Consider the following 17,705-nt stretch of genomic DNA (forward strand, 5'->3'; position numbering starts at 1 on the left):
CAAATGTGGTTGCGATAATAAGTACTGTTTATTCTTTTAGTATTTGAGTTGCATACATTATTTCATATAACATTATGTGCCCCACATTCTAAATAACTATTTTTATGCAACTATTAAAGAAAACTTGTGAAATAAATATGTTTTATCCTAAAAAAATCTCAGAACATTTTTTACACAACTTCCCAAAGAAGGACGGGCAGTACGTCCTACATTAATTACAAACCAAGAGTGTCAGTAAAATGGGCACTCTAAATAGGCTGTGTGTGTGTGTGTGTGTGTGTGTGTGTGTGTGTGTGTGTGTGTGTGTGTGTGTGTGTCCGCGCGACTTCTGTGGAAGGTTGGGCGCCGCGCTGGCAACTCGACACTGTAAAACTCCACCGCCAATCATGAGCGGGAAGGTGATCCGCTGTGGCGACCCCTAACCGGGAAAAGCCGGAAAAAGAAGTAAAATATCTGTGACGCACTGATGTTAATAGAAGAAATATTATAACTACTTCCGGTTCGAGGTTTGTAGGTCATAGTATGCTGTTGAGGAAAAGATGGCAGATAAAGTACCAGAAGGGACACGATCTTCGTCTTACGCTAAGCGTGTGGACCCCAAACGAGATGCTTTAAGCTCGGAGCAGACTGAATTTATGCGAAAGATGGAACTGGCACAGTGGCAGAAAAACCTGTCAAAACGACAAGGGCGAAATGTTATAACTGGGCTTATAATAGGCGCAGTCGTGGTAGGCATCTGTATCCTTGTACACCTTTGTGATGACCTCTCTTCCCTTTGGAAATCTAGGCGGTTTTGTCAGTTCCAGAAAACTAAGCTGACATGTTTTTGTGTCGTTGCTTCTATGTGATTTAGGGGTTGAATTGTTTAATTGAATTTAGTATGAAATATTGTTTTTTTGTAATCCATCGTTCCGAAATTTTACCGAGAAGCTGCTAGCGGAGAAAGAGTAATGATTTGATCTTAAAATTCGGTTTGAAGGCGGGCGTAGTTATTTTGCGCAGTCCTTTCAGGATGAAGGAATCCCGAGTGGTGCGGGCAGTTATGGCATAATGTACTGAGGAAGAGCGGTTATGAGCAAGTCTGGGTTGAAGACTCAAGTTTAAGAAAGCCGTTTGAATTAAAACGTGCTTTTTTTCTGCTTTTTCCCGGTCAGGGGTCGCCACAGCGGATTATCTGTCCGCTTGTGATTGGCAGTGGAATTTTACGGTGTCGAGTTGCCAGCCCGGCGCCCAACCTTCCACAGAAGGCGCACACACTCACACCTAGGGCCAATTTAGAGTATCCAGACATGTTAAGTTTCTTAAAAGACCATTACGGTTTAAAAACGAAGTCATGCTACATGTTACTAAGTAATCTTGTTTTCTTGTAGGACTGACTTTTGTCATGTCACTTTGTATGGGACATCTGAGATGAATTCGTTGTCGTCCGTCTTGTCAGTCTTAGAGTAGGAGCAGTGGAAAATACCCATAAATGTGTGAATGACGACGTGTTAGCCAGTCGTAGTAACATGCATTGGTGTATTGGGTAATGTATTGCTTGATTTTTTTTCGGGGATGGAAATATTTATTTGCTGAGTTATTTACATTGTATTGGGATAAATATTTTTGCTATGTTTCATCGATTAATGAAAACTGTTTTTTATGGCACACTGGTTTCCAAGCTTGCAGGTACATACAGGTGTTGTGCAAACAGCACCGATTTTGTTGCATCATTGGTGATGCTGCGTTCCTTTTTTTCTTGTGCCTCTTGAGTTTCACTTCCCTTAAGACATTTATTTTGTGTTTACCGGGAAAGCCCGACTGGATACAATTCCTTTTTCAGCGGAGGTCCGAGGAGAAAAGCTCCACGTTTGCAACAGGATAGTTGTTACAAAATAAAGCATTACAACAGAGAACTAAGACTCGGTGTAATACATACAGAGTTCTTCAGACTAAGGTTAATAGACATTCCTAGTGATGAGAGTACTGATATGTCTGTCTGCAAACTACTTTGTGCAGTAGTTACTCATGGGAACTGGCATTCTTTCTTCTCCATGGCCTGTATACAGAGTAGACCATAAGTTTCAGTTCCGCAAGACTGTATTGGGGAAGGGTCGCTTGCTACACTAGCAGAGATGGTCATTTTCCAGTAGTATTAGAAAATGTCTAGAATGATTCGTGACAGAATGAGGTTTCTTTTGGCAGTACTGAAGAAAAGGTGAATTATACTTGAACCGTTTCTGAGTAGTTTTGCAGTGTATTATCTTGGTGCCTTTATTTCCTTCTGCATGTGGACTCACACAAACCCCCCCAAAACGGGTGGAATTCATTTGAACATAGCAGTCGGCAAGCATAAATATTGTGCTGACTCCTTTGGGATAAAGGGGGACTGGCGTAATTGAAGTATATTAACCCACCAGATGCGCAGTAGCAAGCCCCTCCCAAACCCCGCCTGCGAGCATGTTGCTTACTACGCCCACGGCTCCGAGCATGCAGATTGCCGCGCCCACCACCTTGCATTCATATCTTTGCTTTAAAATCCCACCGCCTTGCAATAGAAAAACACATTCATAAAATCAAAGCTTTTCTCTTGTGATCTGAACTGTATCATGCCCCACGTATGGTTAAAACAGATACACAATTTTATCAATAGTGACTCTACCTGCAAAACTATCACCAGATAAGGAAAGGGATTGTACATGAAAACAGACACCTTACTTTCTAAGGGCAAGAACAAAATAATGTATATTTCACCATACTATCAAGTTAAAAAAAAACAGTCTTACATTAGCGTTTGTTAAGGGTTAGCTCTATTGCCTTTTGCTGTACTGTTTCTGCTAATCAGCTGACAAGTACAACATTGTAACACCAGATTTATTCCCCAACCATATTTTGTAATAATGTGGTGTGGGGAGGGGGACTCTGTAATAACACAACCAAGTTCAGTACACTTGTTTGTTCCTGGCATATTTCCAACTGAGTAACATTTTATGTATTAAATTTTCACCTTTCCATACAACTGACACAGGAGATGAATGTAGTCCTATAAAATCATTCAAGACCCACCAAGGAACCACAGTCACAAACTTGCAAATAAATCAGTCATAATAGAACTGCGCTAACAAAAAGAGCAAAAACATTTAAAGGAATGAAGTAATTTCAATGGAAAACAGTAAGTTTATTATATTATTAAATGGAAATCTTGTTCTGTGTGTATAATAAACAGTAAGCACTGTTTGTCAATCACGGTAGATTGTCGTTGATGATCCATGCCCAACGGCATGTGAATCCCAGCAGACACGCCCATTCCTGCGCAAACTCGACGGTGGGTTAATACACTTCAATTACGCCGGGGGGCTATTGACATTCGGCGTCTTAATCATTCACACTACTAATTGGATTTTTGGTTTTGTTGTATGTAATGGTGTTTAATGACAGCATTGTGCACCTCTGCCTATGTTTTTTTTTTCTGTACAGATTTTGTTTCTCATGATGCTCTTCAGCTTGCAGTTATTGCTGCTGCTGTTTGTTTTTTTTTCATTTGGGTATGTTTCCAAAAGCGGGGCTTTCTGCCTCGAGAGGAATGGGATCCTAGTGCTGTGCATTGCTTTAACTGTCTCTTGCTTGTGTGTAGAAGTGTATTTTTTTATAGTACGTCTTGTTTCACTAGTATATTTTGAACCAGGCATCTGATGACCAGGCTTTGAAGACTAGCTGTAATGATGAAGTGGTTGGTGTTCAAGCCTTATTTGACTTTGGTTTGCTAGTTTGACTTTCCTAGAGATTTTAGCAGCTTAATTTCATTCTTGGAGTTGTAACATGCTTCGTTATAATGATTTTATTCTTTTATTTAACATTTGTTTACCAGGGTGGTCCGGCTGGGCAGCTAGTGTCCGTTTTCTTCTGGAGTCCTGGGGAGAAAAGCCCCAGAAAGAGAGTATGAACAATATATATACTAACAATCAAGGTACAAAATGTAGAAAGGTTAACATGCTAGAAATAGAGACAAGTACAGCCATGTGTTCAACGTTTATAGACATGTGGAATTTAGAGGATATAATACAGTATTGTGTTTGACTAAAACATGGGGGTGGTACCCTCTCTCAGCAGGATGGGAGTTCAGGGAGGCCTTTTGCAGGTGTACAAGTGGTTGGTGTATCGGCAGGAGTTTAATTGTGTTTTGAAGGTGATTGTACAGTTTTGTAGTCTGAGATCAGGAGGTAGGGTATTCCAGGTTTTTGCAACCTCCTTAGTGAGGAAAGATTCACCTGAGCTATTTTTATACTGGATATTCTCTATTTGGGCTTTGTTAGTAGATTACAACTGTCTATTTGAATTATAGATGGTTGAGGCCGGATAGGGCAATTTTTTTTCAGGGTAATATAAGATTTGGTGTGCCAGGTTGAGTTGGTGGTATTGTAGTAGATTTGGGAATTCTAACCGGTGTAGTTTTAGGGATTGGCAGTTGTGGGAGCATGATTTGGTGTTGGCAGCGAATCTGGTGATTTTGTTATAGCATGTGGAGAGTATATTAAGGTCAGTTTTATTTAGGTTTGTTAATACTGGACATGCATATAGTATAGTTGCTAGCAGATAGGTTCTGGCTATGGCGATTCTAGCTTCGGAAGTTGGGTATCGCTAGAGGGTCCCCGGCTTTTTTGTGGACTTTGGAGACAGCAAGAAATATGTTTGTTGTACTTTTAGTTGGTCAATGGTGAATCCTAGTAACTTAGCTTCTGGTATTGGTGTGATGAGTCTCGTTAGCTGAGGATATGGAGAAGGTAGCATTTTGGGTTTTTGTAGGGTGAAATATAATCTGGGTGGAATCTCATCTGTGTTTTCTTTGGGTTTAATATTAACTGGGAGTTTATCCACTATTCTGTTTCAGTGGAGGATTCTAGGGCTTTTTGTTGAAGTTGTATGTGGGGGGGGGGGGGTTAAGTCATTTGACACTGGTGGTTGTCTAGATGGCTTTTAAACCAGAGTAGGGTGGGTCTGTCAAGGTTGAGATCTTGAGAGGCAGGTTAGGAGTTTATTGTGAGAAACTGTATCGAAAGTTTTGGATAAGTCTAGAAAGGAGACGGTTCCTGTATGTATTTATGATGGTGAAGTTAATTAGGGGTGTGGTGGTGCTGTGGGGTGGGCGAAAGCCATATTGTGAGTTGGATAAAAGGTTGTTAGGAGGTGGGTGAGGAGTTGCTGGTGAATGTATCTTTCAAGGATTTTGGATAGTGGAGAGGATTACAGTGGGTCGATAGTTGGAGAAATCAGTGGGTGAGCTGCCTTTGTGAAGGGGAGTAATGAAAGAGGTTTACCACAAGGTTGAGACAGTGTATTCAGTAATAGATCTATTTATTAGCAGTGTGATGATGGGGTAGGCTATGGCTGTAGATGCTAGTTGGGGGTATTCGGCAGGAAGGTTGTCTGCAGCAAGGGTGGTTGGTTTAAGTTTTGCTAAGAATTTTTGAATGCTATATATTGGTACTAGCTTGAGTGAGGGGGGTTACAGTTAATCTGTTGTGTAGGAGGTTGGGAGCATAATGGGATTTATATTATTTTAAGTATAGAAAAAGTATAGTAGAAGTTGAAACTGGAGATTGTGTGTTTGAACCATCTGTGTTAGGTGGGGAGTCTTTGCTTTACCAGGTTGGAGGAAGTGGTTCACTGCGGGCCAGATTTTTTGAGGGTTGTTACTATGCTTTCTTTTTAGGGAAGTGTAGTGATTTTGCTAGTCAGTCTTGACTTTTCTTAGCTTTGTTTCTAAGTTCCAAGGTAGGCTTGTCTAGCTATTGTTTTGTGTTGGTGCCAGGTTTTCTAAGCCTTATCCCCCTCTTTTTTTTTTTTTTTTTTAGTAGAGCCCTTGTGGTGCTTTGTAGCCATGGAGCAGGGTTGTTGCATATTCTAATTGTTTTATTGGGGCTAGATGGTTGAGGATGTCTAGGAATGTGAGTTGAAATAGTGTACTGCATTGTCTAGTGGGACCATTTTGATGGGAGACCAGTTACAGGATTCTAAGGCTTTTAAGAAGTGGTCTGTGGGGAAGTGTTTGCGGGCACGGGTTTAAGTAGGGAGGGGGGAGTTAACTCATTTTGAGTTTATTCCTGAGGATGAAAGTGGGATTGTGGTCACTTAGATAGTTGGGCAGTGTTCCACATTGAAGGATAGTGTTGGGCTGATTTGTGAGGATCCAGTCTAGTATGGATTCTAGAGGGCTTATCAATGCGTGTGGGTGACTGAGTTGGGTAAAAGTATATAAGTTTGTGATTGGTGGGTGTTGGAGAGTGACAGAGTTCCAGTCGATATTAACCTCGCCTAGGACTATGGTTTCTTGGGGGAGGATGTGAGAGGCCCAGTGGAGTAGGTTGTCACCTGAGGGTATATAGATCCCGAGCATATTTAGGTGCTTGTGCTGGTTTGAGGATTTTGGCACATATGGTTTTGGCGTTTTTGGACTTGGGGAGTTGTAAAGTTTGAATAAAAATACTGAGCTGATATATGGACAGCAGAAATAGAACACTTTTAAATCAAAGAAGTAGATAGTATGTAAAAGACATATTTGCCATTGTGTAGCTGTCTTTTACAGTGCTGCTTCAGGATTGTGTGTTTGTGCGTTCTCTACCCTGGTTAACAAATGTAAATTTGTGATGTTACAAGTGTGGATAAACTTTTGCTGGTACATCAGGTGTGCAGAAGAAAACATCGGCATTGTGTGCATATCTGTTTTTATCATGTACTTTATGTAGGATACGTGTGTGTGTGTGCAGGCAGATGGCTACATAAGTATGCATTTGTGTGTATGTGTGTATATACTTATAAAAGGCCAGATTGAAAAACCAAGAACATCTCTCAGAAAATGCATTTAGGAGCAAATCAGAAAAACCCAGACTAAAATTGAGGTGTGTGTGTGTGTGTGGGGGGGGGGGGGATTGGAATGGAGTCCCCTTGCCCCACACTACTGCAGAGGTGTTTAAAACTGTAACTGCACTGAGGGACCCTTGCAGAATCAATTCCTCTTTGACTACAAAAGAAAACCATGAACAAGGCCAGCAGTTTAGCTACTGTTTTAGCTGTAGCTGGGTAACTTCCAAGTATAGTGTAAAACTAAGCTCTGAGCCAAACCTAAGAGGGTGATTTTAAAGACAGAAAAGAAGCAATCCTGTTACAGAAAGTAAAAAAGGGATAACGGTGACTCTCACAAATCCCATTATATGTCAATGGCATGGGAATTCTCCGTTACTTCCTTATGTCTGACTTGAGTCTTACAAAGCATTATGGGAAAGAGGGTTGACTAAGAACAAGATCACGTTTATACATCAAGCCTCATTGGTAGCCATGTTGTGGAAAACGGACTAAAATTGCAAGTGAAGCACTTGAGTTATTCTGAGGAGTTTACAACAGGTTGGGAAACAAAGATAGTGAAAACATTTTTTTAGTTCTAGGATGGAGTTTTCCTTTAAGACATCTATTTGAGCACTGTAAAGTACTCTGTTCATCTGCTTGGTATGAGGACTGTAGGTCTTACTAGCAGGCTTTCCTAAATTATCTGTTAACTTCTTTAGCAGACAGTTAAAACTCTTAACTTCTTTAGCAGACAGTTAAAACTCCACCCTCTCCTACAGTTTAACTCAGTTTTTAGCTTTCTTTTCTCCCTAAAATATGGTTCCAGCATTGTGTAGGTATGAGAAACCTGCATGTACTTTTTAAAACGTTATTTCCTTGCATTGAAGTAAAAGGAAGAGAAAGTCCACCTTTTTTTTCTCAACTTCTCAATACTTTGCAGATGAATTTGTCTCCTTCATGAAATAGCATAGACACAGTTAAATCTGTACTTTACCCTTTAGGGTACTGCTGTCAGTCTTGTGCAATTAAGCCTGTTAAGGTCAGGAACACAGTAGCCGATACAAAAAACCCCCCAGAAAGCTGTGGAACTGTTTTCCGTTGTTTTTTGAACTTAACATTCTCCTTTCATAACAAAACAAAGCAATTAGATCATTTCTGGAATTTAACCGTAATTGTCACGTCTTCTGAGAAATTTACATAAGAAGCAACACAGTATTGAAATGTTAAGCTTTAAATGTTATTTATGTTAAAGTAACTTAATGCAACTTCAAAGATTTCTGTGACATTTAAAGAAAAGCCAGAATATATTTTTCTTGTAAAGTGTCAATGCATTTACCATTTTCAAGCCCCCTCACACAAACACACAGGCCAGAACTGCCAGAAAGAGAGACAGCAAACCTATCAACTAGGTGCACTGATAACTGTTAATAAAAAGGTATTCTATGTTTTTTGTGACATCCGTCCAGAGGGGGATACATATTTGGTATAAGAAGATGCATGGTAAGAGATTCCCACTGACTTTGAGTCAGTCCTTACATTCTTAGAGTACATGAGCATTTTGAAGCCCACAAAGGAAATGTGACAGTTGATTGCAACAATAATATACAGCTGAATTAACATACATTTAATGTGTCCTTGCATTAAAAACATGAAGAAAACATCAGAAGTACTTGACTGTGTTTAAATGCGTGCACACACGTGCATTTAAATGCAGTACTGCATGCCACATATAGTATTATACATGTTACATACATTTTATACACACATGTCTGCATACATACTTGTATGTTTGTGTGCACGTACTTTATTATATATATGTGTGTGTGTGTGTGTACACAATATGGGTGCATAAAATTTGTTGTTTATAGTAACAACATAGAGTTGAGCATTTTTAATGCACACATTCTAGTAAATGTTGCTTAATGTTTTACTTGGTCACGGTCGCGCGTTGGCTGTGTTGCACCTGCAGTCTTGGTCAGTGTCTTTGTCAGTATTTTTTTTTTGTTGCTTTTGTATTGATAAATGCACGTAATACTTGTTACATGTGCCAATGTAACCCAAGTCGTGGCTGAAGGTGCTGGGACCACTTCACTTTCCTGGTTATCAAAGTATAAATCAATATGAAATACAATAAGGAGGAGGATGAGCATGACAAATTGTTGAACTAGTAAAGCACATTTTAATTCTGCATCCTTCATGAGAGAGAAACTTCCCACTGAAGCCATTGGGAAGTAGCAGATAGACTTCCTGCTACTTGTCATAATATGGCAAGGAAAATTTAGTGCAGTGAGTTTTCACATCTCAGCATGACTATGGGGGAAGTTGTTTTAGAGCTACAAAAGTTCCCATTACAAAAGCCTATTTACCCACTTTTTTGCTGGAAGTAGGTAACAGCCGTTTTTAGCATAGAACAAGCTCTGACGGGCACATAAATGAGTCTCAGTCAGGAAAACACAAAAGTAGCTCTGTTACAGAAGATGTGTTTAGGTGACAGTGCTTCACAGTCCTGCCATTCTATCTAAATGACATGAGAAAACACTACCACTTCCTTGTGTCTAGCATGACACTCATAAAAGAGGACTTGAAATGTATTCTGGGAAGAAGGAATGAAAGCAAGAAAATAAGGTCACATTGTCATGGCCGGCTGCATCATCTGCCATTTTGAGATAAACATATTACAATTGTAAAAGAAGTAAAAGAAGCACTGGGGTGATTTTTGATGCATTAAAATAGCTTGAAAACAGATGCAATGAAAAAATTATTTTTTGAGTTATAAGGTGGATTTTTCCTTTAACCTGTGGACTACTTGTTTTCCCCACAACTTTTTAAATGTAGGAAATCTCTCTGACACTATATTATATCCTGTTAGGAGCCAGAGTGCCAGGTGCCGACACATTCATAGGTAGGTACTAGGTTATCGGCCCAAGGGCCTACGTAAGCCTAGCCAGCAAGGTTCCATGGCTTACGCCACCCAAGAAAGTTATTTTCCTGTGCCACTGTCGAGCAGACAGAAGTGATCCCTGGGGTGGATTTCCTATTTCCCATTCACTCAAGATTTTTCTTGGAGTGCTAATGAAGAACTTTGCTTGACCTAGATGGGTAGCTTATTCCAGAGTATAGGAAGTCTCTGGGACAGGAATCTATCCCTCCAGCATGTCCTGTTTATTGTGGTGACAAGGTTTAGGTCCCTAGAGCTTGTAGCTCGGAGGAATTGGGATTTCTTTAGGTGTAGCATGTCCAACAGCTCTGGGTTTGACATATCTTTATATGTTAGGCAGAGATCACCTCGGAGTAGGGAATATGCTACGGAGTAAAGCTGGAGTTTTTTGAGGCGGTCAGTGTAGGGCATTTGTTTGAGGCCAGTAATCCTCTTTTTGTGAGGTACTTCTGTGGCCTTTCCAGCTTCTGCAGATGTCTTGAGGTACAGTCCAAAAGGGGTGTTGTACTCTATAATGGGTCTGAGTGATGAGTAGAGGGGAACAATGACCTCTCCCCGGATGAGAACCCTTTTATGATGAGGTGTGCCAAGTAAAAGAACTTCCTGACTACTGTGGCGATGTGACTATCAAAGGAGAGTCTACTGTCCACCTGGGTCCCAAGGTCTCTTATCACGCATTCTGTCTTAAGTAGATTGCTGCCTATGTGGTAGTTCATGGGTACAGAGTTTTTACCAAAGGGGATGACACTGCACTTTTTGGCATTGAGCTTGAGGCCATTTTGTATGTCTGGTTGACTGATATTTTTTCAACACCTAGCAGCTGTTACCACTATGCTTTGTATGAACAAAATTGTCCACTGTCCGGATAACATAGTTCAGTCACTGCATTCCTATTCCCCATAGATTCAGTTTTCCTAGATGTAGCCTTTTGTGTATATTTTTCATGAGTACGTGAATTTGAACAAGTTCTAGCAACAATACTCTCTCTAACGAAATTGTAAATAATTTATACTCTTGAATGTTTCACTGTTTCAAATTGCTTTTAGCAGTAAGATGTGTACAACTGTCTGCTTTTATCAGCTAGAATACTTGTAGCTGAGAGCAAAATAAAATTCTTCTGTAGCAAGAGCACAGCAAATGCCAGTTAACAGTTTAGTTCATCATCATTTGGGTTTTGAGTTTCCAGCAGCAGGCACATGGCAGTGGTAATAAACGGTTTACTTACTTTTGTTTTCCATTGTGTCCAGCAACAGGAGCACTCAACAGAAACTACAGGGAAAACTTCCAGTACAAACCTCAAAATTGTTCCTTTATTTTAGGAAAATTGTACTCATGGCATCAGTATATATAGACTTGGGCAGTAATAACTGGTGCCAAACTAGTCCCTGTAATCTGTTTTCGAATATCAATGCAGCTAGGACACAAAACCGTGCTTTATGTGTAAAGAAACTAAGTACGGTTGTTCCCAAGCAAGTACAAAATCTTGTGGTTTAAAGGACCACTGGGCAAAAAAATTAAAAACGCTTGTGTTCATCTTTTTCTACACATTCCTACTTTCTGAAGAATACAGGTTAGCAATCACTACTAATTTTCTTGTATTTATAAGTGTCAATGTTCTTTTGGGGGCAAACATCCTGATTTAGAGCTAGCTTTCTTCTAAAGCTAAATCTTCCCTGTAGTGCACTGTAATGGCACAGTTGTTGAGATTATAATGCCCATGGCTGGACTGTCACATCTTGATTCCATTCACTTGGAATGTAAGAACAGAGAACTGTGAATTTTGAGAGGTCTTGGTACTGGTATCACTTGCTGTTCTGCAGTGCCTCTTACAAATATTTTCTGTACTGGTGTTTTACACATTCTATGAAAAAAAGCATCCAGAAATCAACTAATTGCTGAGATAAGACTTTTTGTGAGATGCTGCTTTTGTGGGCTTAAATTCCTTCTCAAGTTACTCCTCCCATTTTCCCTCCTTAAGTAAGCCACAGTATCACATTTCATGCCCTGCAAGTGTAATTTAGTCACCTATGCATTGCAATAGACATCTAACTGTCTTCGTGGTGTGAAAAGTGAGTGTTCGTCCTCTCTTCTCATGTCATTTGAATAGCACTTCCACAGTAAATAAGGTTACAGAATGTTTATATCAATCCTTGACATGCAAGAGTGTTATTTCAAAATTCAAGAAAAGATGTAAAAAATACTTTTTTTTTTTTCTTTCATCGTACCCTTTTCTGTTTCATCGTACCCTTTTCTGTTTCATCGTACCTTTTTCTGAACTATTTTAATGTCTCAAAATCATCTGAACTATTTTAATGTCTCAAAATTACTCCAAGTGCTTCTTTTATAATTTTAATGCATTTTCTCAAAGTGGCTGATGGGGCCTACCTTGGTAACATGATCTTGTTTTCTTGCCTTCATTCGTTCTTTCTAGAATTCATTTCAAGTCCTCTTTCTAAGAGTCATGCTAGATATTTCTAGAATACATTTCAAGTCCTCTTTCTAAGAGTCATTCTAGATATAAGGAAGTGGGAGTATTTTCTCATGCTATTAAAATTAGTGATTCACACTCCTTCCATTTTATCATCTTAACGCGCCTTCTGTAATGGAGCTGCTTGTATGTTTCCTTAAGTGAACCACATTTGTAACTGTCAGAGCTTGGTCTATCTTGTAAATAGAAAGTAGGTAAACAGCAGGCTTTTGTAAAGAGATCCTTTTGTAGTGCTAAAGGAATTGACAGACCTTCCCCCCACACTGTCATCCTGAGGTGTGAAAACTGTCAGTGCAATAAATGATCCTTTGCAGTATCATGTACAGGTGTCAAGTACTAATGAGAAGGACTCCAAAGAATGTCTAATACTTCCCAGTGTCTTCAGTGGTAAGTTTTTCTCTTTTATAAATGATACAGAATTAAAACGTGCTTTACTAGCTCCTCAATTATTTCTGCCATTTCAACCCTCTTTTAATTTATTTATATTTTGCTAACCAGGAAAGTAAACTAGTCCCAGGACCCTTTTCAGCCACGTGTTACTTTGGCAAAGATGATAAAAAGTGTGACGATTGGGGAGAGATGGACGAAGGCTGCCAGCCTAGTCAAGTAGAATTTGATACATAAGTAAACTGTATAAATAAATGTAAAATACAGGCTTGTGTTTTTAAATGTAAGAAAACACTGTAAAATGTGAACTTCAAGATTGTTGCAACATTGCCATCTGTTGTAAGGAAAACCAAGCCAAGTATTTCAAATGTGTCTTAAGTTGAAAAGATCTTAATGTTTTGCAAGTTGGTTCCAGTGCGGCTGGGTGAAGGTTTCATGTCCATTGTTTTAAGGCTAAAGTTTATGACCAGAATTTGGATGAGGAAGGTGTTTTATTGCTCTAGTTTCTGCTAGAATGTATATGTGAAATGCCTTCTACTGTTGTAAGTTTCTGTGCAGGTGTGTGTTTGCTTAATAATGCAGTTTGTGACCTGAGAACTCAGACCAGGTGTTACGTTTTCCCAGTATTCATACTGCATCAACTTAAGTGTCAAAAATGATGTAATTTTGGGAGGGCCTTACAGACATGTCTGTTAGTAATGATTAAATACTATTTCTGACTAGAGATTGGGAAGCATTTTCTCAGCACTCTGCCTTACCCTCACATGTAAGTTTTTTAACACTGATTTCTTGTAGTAATAGTTAATGCTAGTAAAGATTAATTGGGTATTTTTCTTTGAAATCAGACCTGTCCTACTGTATTTTAAGTTTGTGTGATCTCTGAATTCTTATATCTCTGGTGTAGTTTCTTGTTTTAATTATTTATTAAATATTTTTAAAACCTTCTACCTGTGGCTGCTTTGTGTGTAGAGATAACATTGCATACTTATGGAGTTTATTGTAATAGGCCACTCTAATAAGCCTTAGACTGTATAGTCACATTACCAATGGATAATATTGCACAGTAATAATTGGACACCCTGGTTGGACAGAGGGTACTGGAGGTTTTAGCTTGCCCAGTTAGGCTGAGACCTGGACCCTATAGCTGTGCCAGTGGGGAGTCTTATTGGGGGCCTGGTGAGCAAGGGAGCAACCAGCTCCAGACTGACTGATCTCTGTGTGCACTAAAGGGACTTTGTATTTTACTGTGTGTATTAATTATCCTTTCCTCTTCTAGGACTACCTCCCTGGTGTTAGTGGTGAGGATTGAGGCTCCTTGATTGCTGGGCCAGGGCACAGTCGTCACAAAAAGTAATAAATGCAATTAGCAATACAAAGAAAAAATGCTATCATAAAGACATTTGACAAAGATTGCATGTACAACACATAGGCTAAGGTGTGACAGTGAATAAGTAAAACATTGATAACATTTACTAGCCAGCATACATCAATGCTTATAATGAATTGTATGCACCCATATTATACAGCTCACAGCACTGCAAGATGTTACTGTTCTCCTAAATGACTAGGAATCAAAGTGAATGTTTTATTTCTTCATAAAAGAAAAGGGCGGGGAATAATTAAATTTGCATCCCTTTTGTTGTCCTAAGATAATATGAAAACCTACTAAACCTAAAATTTTGGACTGGAACAACCATTACAGTGGAGCCTAATAATTAGTATGGTGATGAAGATTTGGGATGTGTATAAAGTAGGAAAAGGGAGGCTGATTAGGATAGTGACAATAATACACATGCACACGCCCTGTCTGTGTATTAATGTATTTGGGTGCATCTGTAGAGGTATGTTTGTCATGTACACACGCACATTTGTCAGTGCATGAGTGACTACTTAAAAAAAATCTATTGCATATCTCTCTAGATGTATTCACACTGTACTGCATTCCACATATAGTATTCTATGTGCATACATATGTTTTAAACATTTTAAAGTGTGTTGGTGTATACATACAGTTAATCAAAATCTCCATATTTGTTTTTAAAGGACATGAAGTGTACAGGGGAGGTATACAATTTTGCTATTATACATACATACACATACTCTTATTTGTACTTGTATGTAAGATGTGCTACACACGTACATTATATATATATGTACGTGTAATACATATATGATATATAAAATACAGGCGTGTGTAGATGTGTAATATGTAATGTTTGCATACACAAAAGGCAGACATGCATTTGAGCACAGTTAAAGTACTTCTGATTTCCTTTCCTTAAGGTTTTAAACATACATTTGCTATGTGCCCTTGAGTTAAAGTTAATTAAGTTGTATATTATGGTTGCCATCAATGGTTGCATTTTTTTTGGACTGGAAAATGGTCATGCTCTCTACCCCTGTAAGGACTGACTCAAAATCAGTGGGAGTCTCTTATCATGGGTATGTGTACTAGATAGACTTCACTGTCTGAAAGGATGTCTCAAAGGTTGCCATCTGTCTGCAGTTCTGTCCTGTGTATGTGATTTTCAGTACTGACACGCTGCTTATGTAAATTTTGTCAGAATATATGATAGCTGCTTTTAAACCCCTGACTGACCTGATTGTTTTGATTTGCTATGAAATGGGAGTGTTTATTTTCTCCTGTCCGCAATAAAAACAGTGGAAAAAATGTAGGAGAGGGTGGCGTTTTCCTTTAACTGGATTGTGCAAAAATCCTTTTTGCCTAATGCACCTTTGTACCTGACTAGTTAGTAACAGTTCTGTTTTATGTCCATTTTACACAATATTTACATATTTTTTTAAATCATCAGCCCTATGTAAATTATTTTCATTCCTTCTCAATTTTTGAGAGACCACATTGTGGTGAGAATAAATGTGTGTATATGAGTATATATGTATAATATATGGTGGACACTGCTTACACCCATTTGGTCTAAGCAGATAGGTGATAGTGTGTGAAATCGGCAATCCCCAGGTAGAGGGATATTCCCTTTTCCTGGGGATTGTGCGATCGTGGAGTTGGTCAAGGGTAATCCCAGGATCATGCACAAAATGTTAATGCACTATTTTTACATTGCTCTCCTGGCTGTCTGTGTCCTGTCCATTTGATTAGGTGTAGGACGCCATATATATTTATATTTTATACATGTGTGTGTTTGTGATGGATTATTGAAAATCATGACACATTGACTTTGTCATGTTTCAGCAGTACTTCTGACCCCATTGTTTTATAACCATCTCCAAGGTAGTGTCATTTGGGTAAGGGTTTTTTCCCATTTTGAAAATCGCAGCCTGTTGAATTGTGGGGTTATATGTGTGAGTGATGCATTATATAATCTAGTATTTGTGATGGTTCATTAAAATGTCTGCCCTGTGTATTTTGTGGCAGCCCAAGTCCTGTTTCTTCTAACTACTTGTTTGCTCCATTTTGGGGAAAGGGCTTGCCTCCCTTCAGAAGGAAAAAGTAGGCTTCATAGTGTGTGTGTGCGCGAGTGTGACCCCATTTCAGGGTTATGGGGAGAAAATCTGTCATGAAAGTGTGTGGCCCAACACAGAGGAACTAACCTGGATGAGGTGTTGGTCTATCACAGAAAACGCACGGATGGCCATGCATGTGATGCACATGCCTTACTTTTAGAAAGTTATCCGTTTCACCAGCAGCATGCTTTGGATATGTGGGCAGGAGGAAACTAGCAATAAACATATGCGGCCAGGGAGTAGACCTACAGATTTCACATACGAGATACCCTAGCCAGCAGCCAGTTCGTAATGCTATCCACTGTCATTGTACCACCGTAGTTCTGGTTCTTTAAGGAAACAGTGGGTTTTCAAATAACCCATTTCATTTGTAGTATGTTCCCTTAGCACTGAAGTAACAATCGAAACAAAAAACAGGATGCACGTTTTACAGTACTTCCTCCACGCTTCACTTCAGTGTTATGCTTTTATGCTTTTTACTTAATTTTTCTGTTTCTTTTGTAATTAACTGTATTTGAACGTTCTTCTAGATAAGTATACTACTGTGGTTAACACAGGAAAATAAAATGAAGCAGCCCCTTGCCTTTTTTATCGTTTATTGTAAACTGTTCAGCATTCTTTCCTTAGCTCTTACATAAAGATGGCTACACATTTTACTCAGTCTCTCAAGAAAAGTTCATGGATGAATTGGAGGAAGAAGCAAAGTCTGCCAGAGCAAGATTGCCAAAAACATCTGCAAACTGAATTGGATTGTAAACAAACACGAATGTTTGAAATTGTACTTTTCAGATTTCACAAGGACATAAATTGCATTGATGTTCTTCATAAATTGTCTTGTTGCAGCTTCTCTGTTCTTTTGAACCTGGTCTAATTTATTAAACCAGTGTCCCTTTTTTTTTCCCCTGGGATCACACAGTCCTCCATTGGAAGAGGAGGTATTTTCTCTTATTCTGGCTGATAACAGGTTTTGTTTGGGATACTATTAAGCTCCTTTGTGGAGAATATTATTGGTTTTGGCACACTGTTCATATAATGAAAATGCATAGACTGTCTGCTAAAGAAAACTAACTTTATTGTGCATCCTGATAAGGAAGTGACATAAGTTATCCAGATCTTGCTTTTGGTCTTTAATTCTTCTTGCAATCAGATTTATACATACTCCAAGGAAAGAGTTGCTTATTGACTAGTATATTTGCACTTTATTTTAACCCAAATAAACCTTAATTTTGTATAAATTGTATCTCTGTATAGTGCTTGAGTTGAATGTAAATGTATTTTTTAAATGTGATCCAAAACTGTCTCAGTTATGTTTTTAAGATGTTTATACTGCTTTGGAGATGTGATGAAGTTGTCATGCAAGACAGTTGTGTTTAATGAGATAAAGGCCATGCATTACTGTGGTAGCTGTCAGTTTATGTATTGCTACTGAGCAATGTTCAGGAAGACGTGGGTAACTGACAGGTCTTGTAAACTTTGGCATGTGTTCTATTTATACCATGGTCTGCCTCAGTGTCATGACTGAAGTGTTGCTGTGCTTCTGAGTACCCTCAGCAAAAATGTGTATTATATTTTCCTGTAGTGTTTGAGAACTAT

The 17,705-nt window shown here is 38.9% G+C and overlaps 1 protein-coding gene across 1 annotated transcript; it reads left to right on the forward strand.

The window, feature by feature from the left end:
• Positions 1-494: 494 nt before the first annotated feature.
• Positions 495-17,352, forward strand: LOC122787787 (cytochrome c oxidase assembly factor 3 homolog, mitochondrial). Its single transcript, XM_044054687.1, has 2 exons — positions 495-738; positions 16,753-17,352. Exons 1-2 carry the CDS (start codon positions 540-542, stop codon positions 16,854-16,856), a joined length of 303 nt encoding a protein of 100 aa, XP_043910622.1. The 5' UTR covers positions 495-539; the 3' UTR covers positions 16,857-17,352.
• The last annotated feature ends 353 nt before the right edge of the window (positions 17,353-17,705 follow it).

The sequence above is a fragment of the Protopterus annectens genome, chromosome 13.part0, assembly GCF_019279795.1.
Source record: "Protopterus annectens isolate FY-2018-M chromosome 13.part0, PAN1.0, whole genome shotgun sequence".
Classification (NCBI taxonomy): domain Eukaryota; kingdom Metazoa; phylum Chordata; order Ceratodontiformes; family Protopteridae; genus Protopterus; species Protopterus annectens.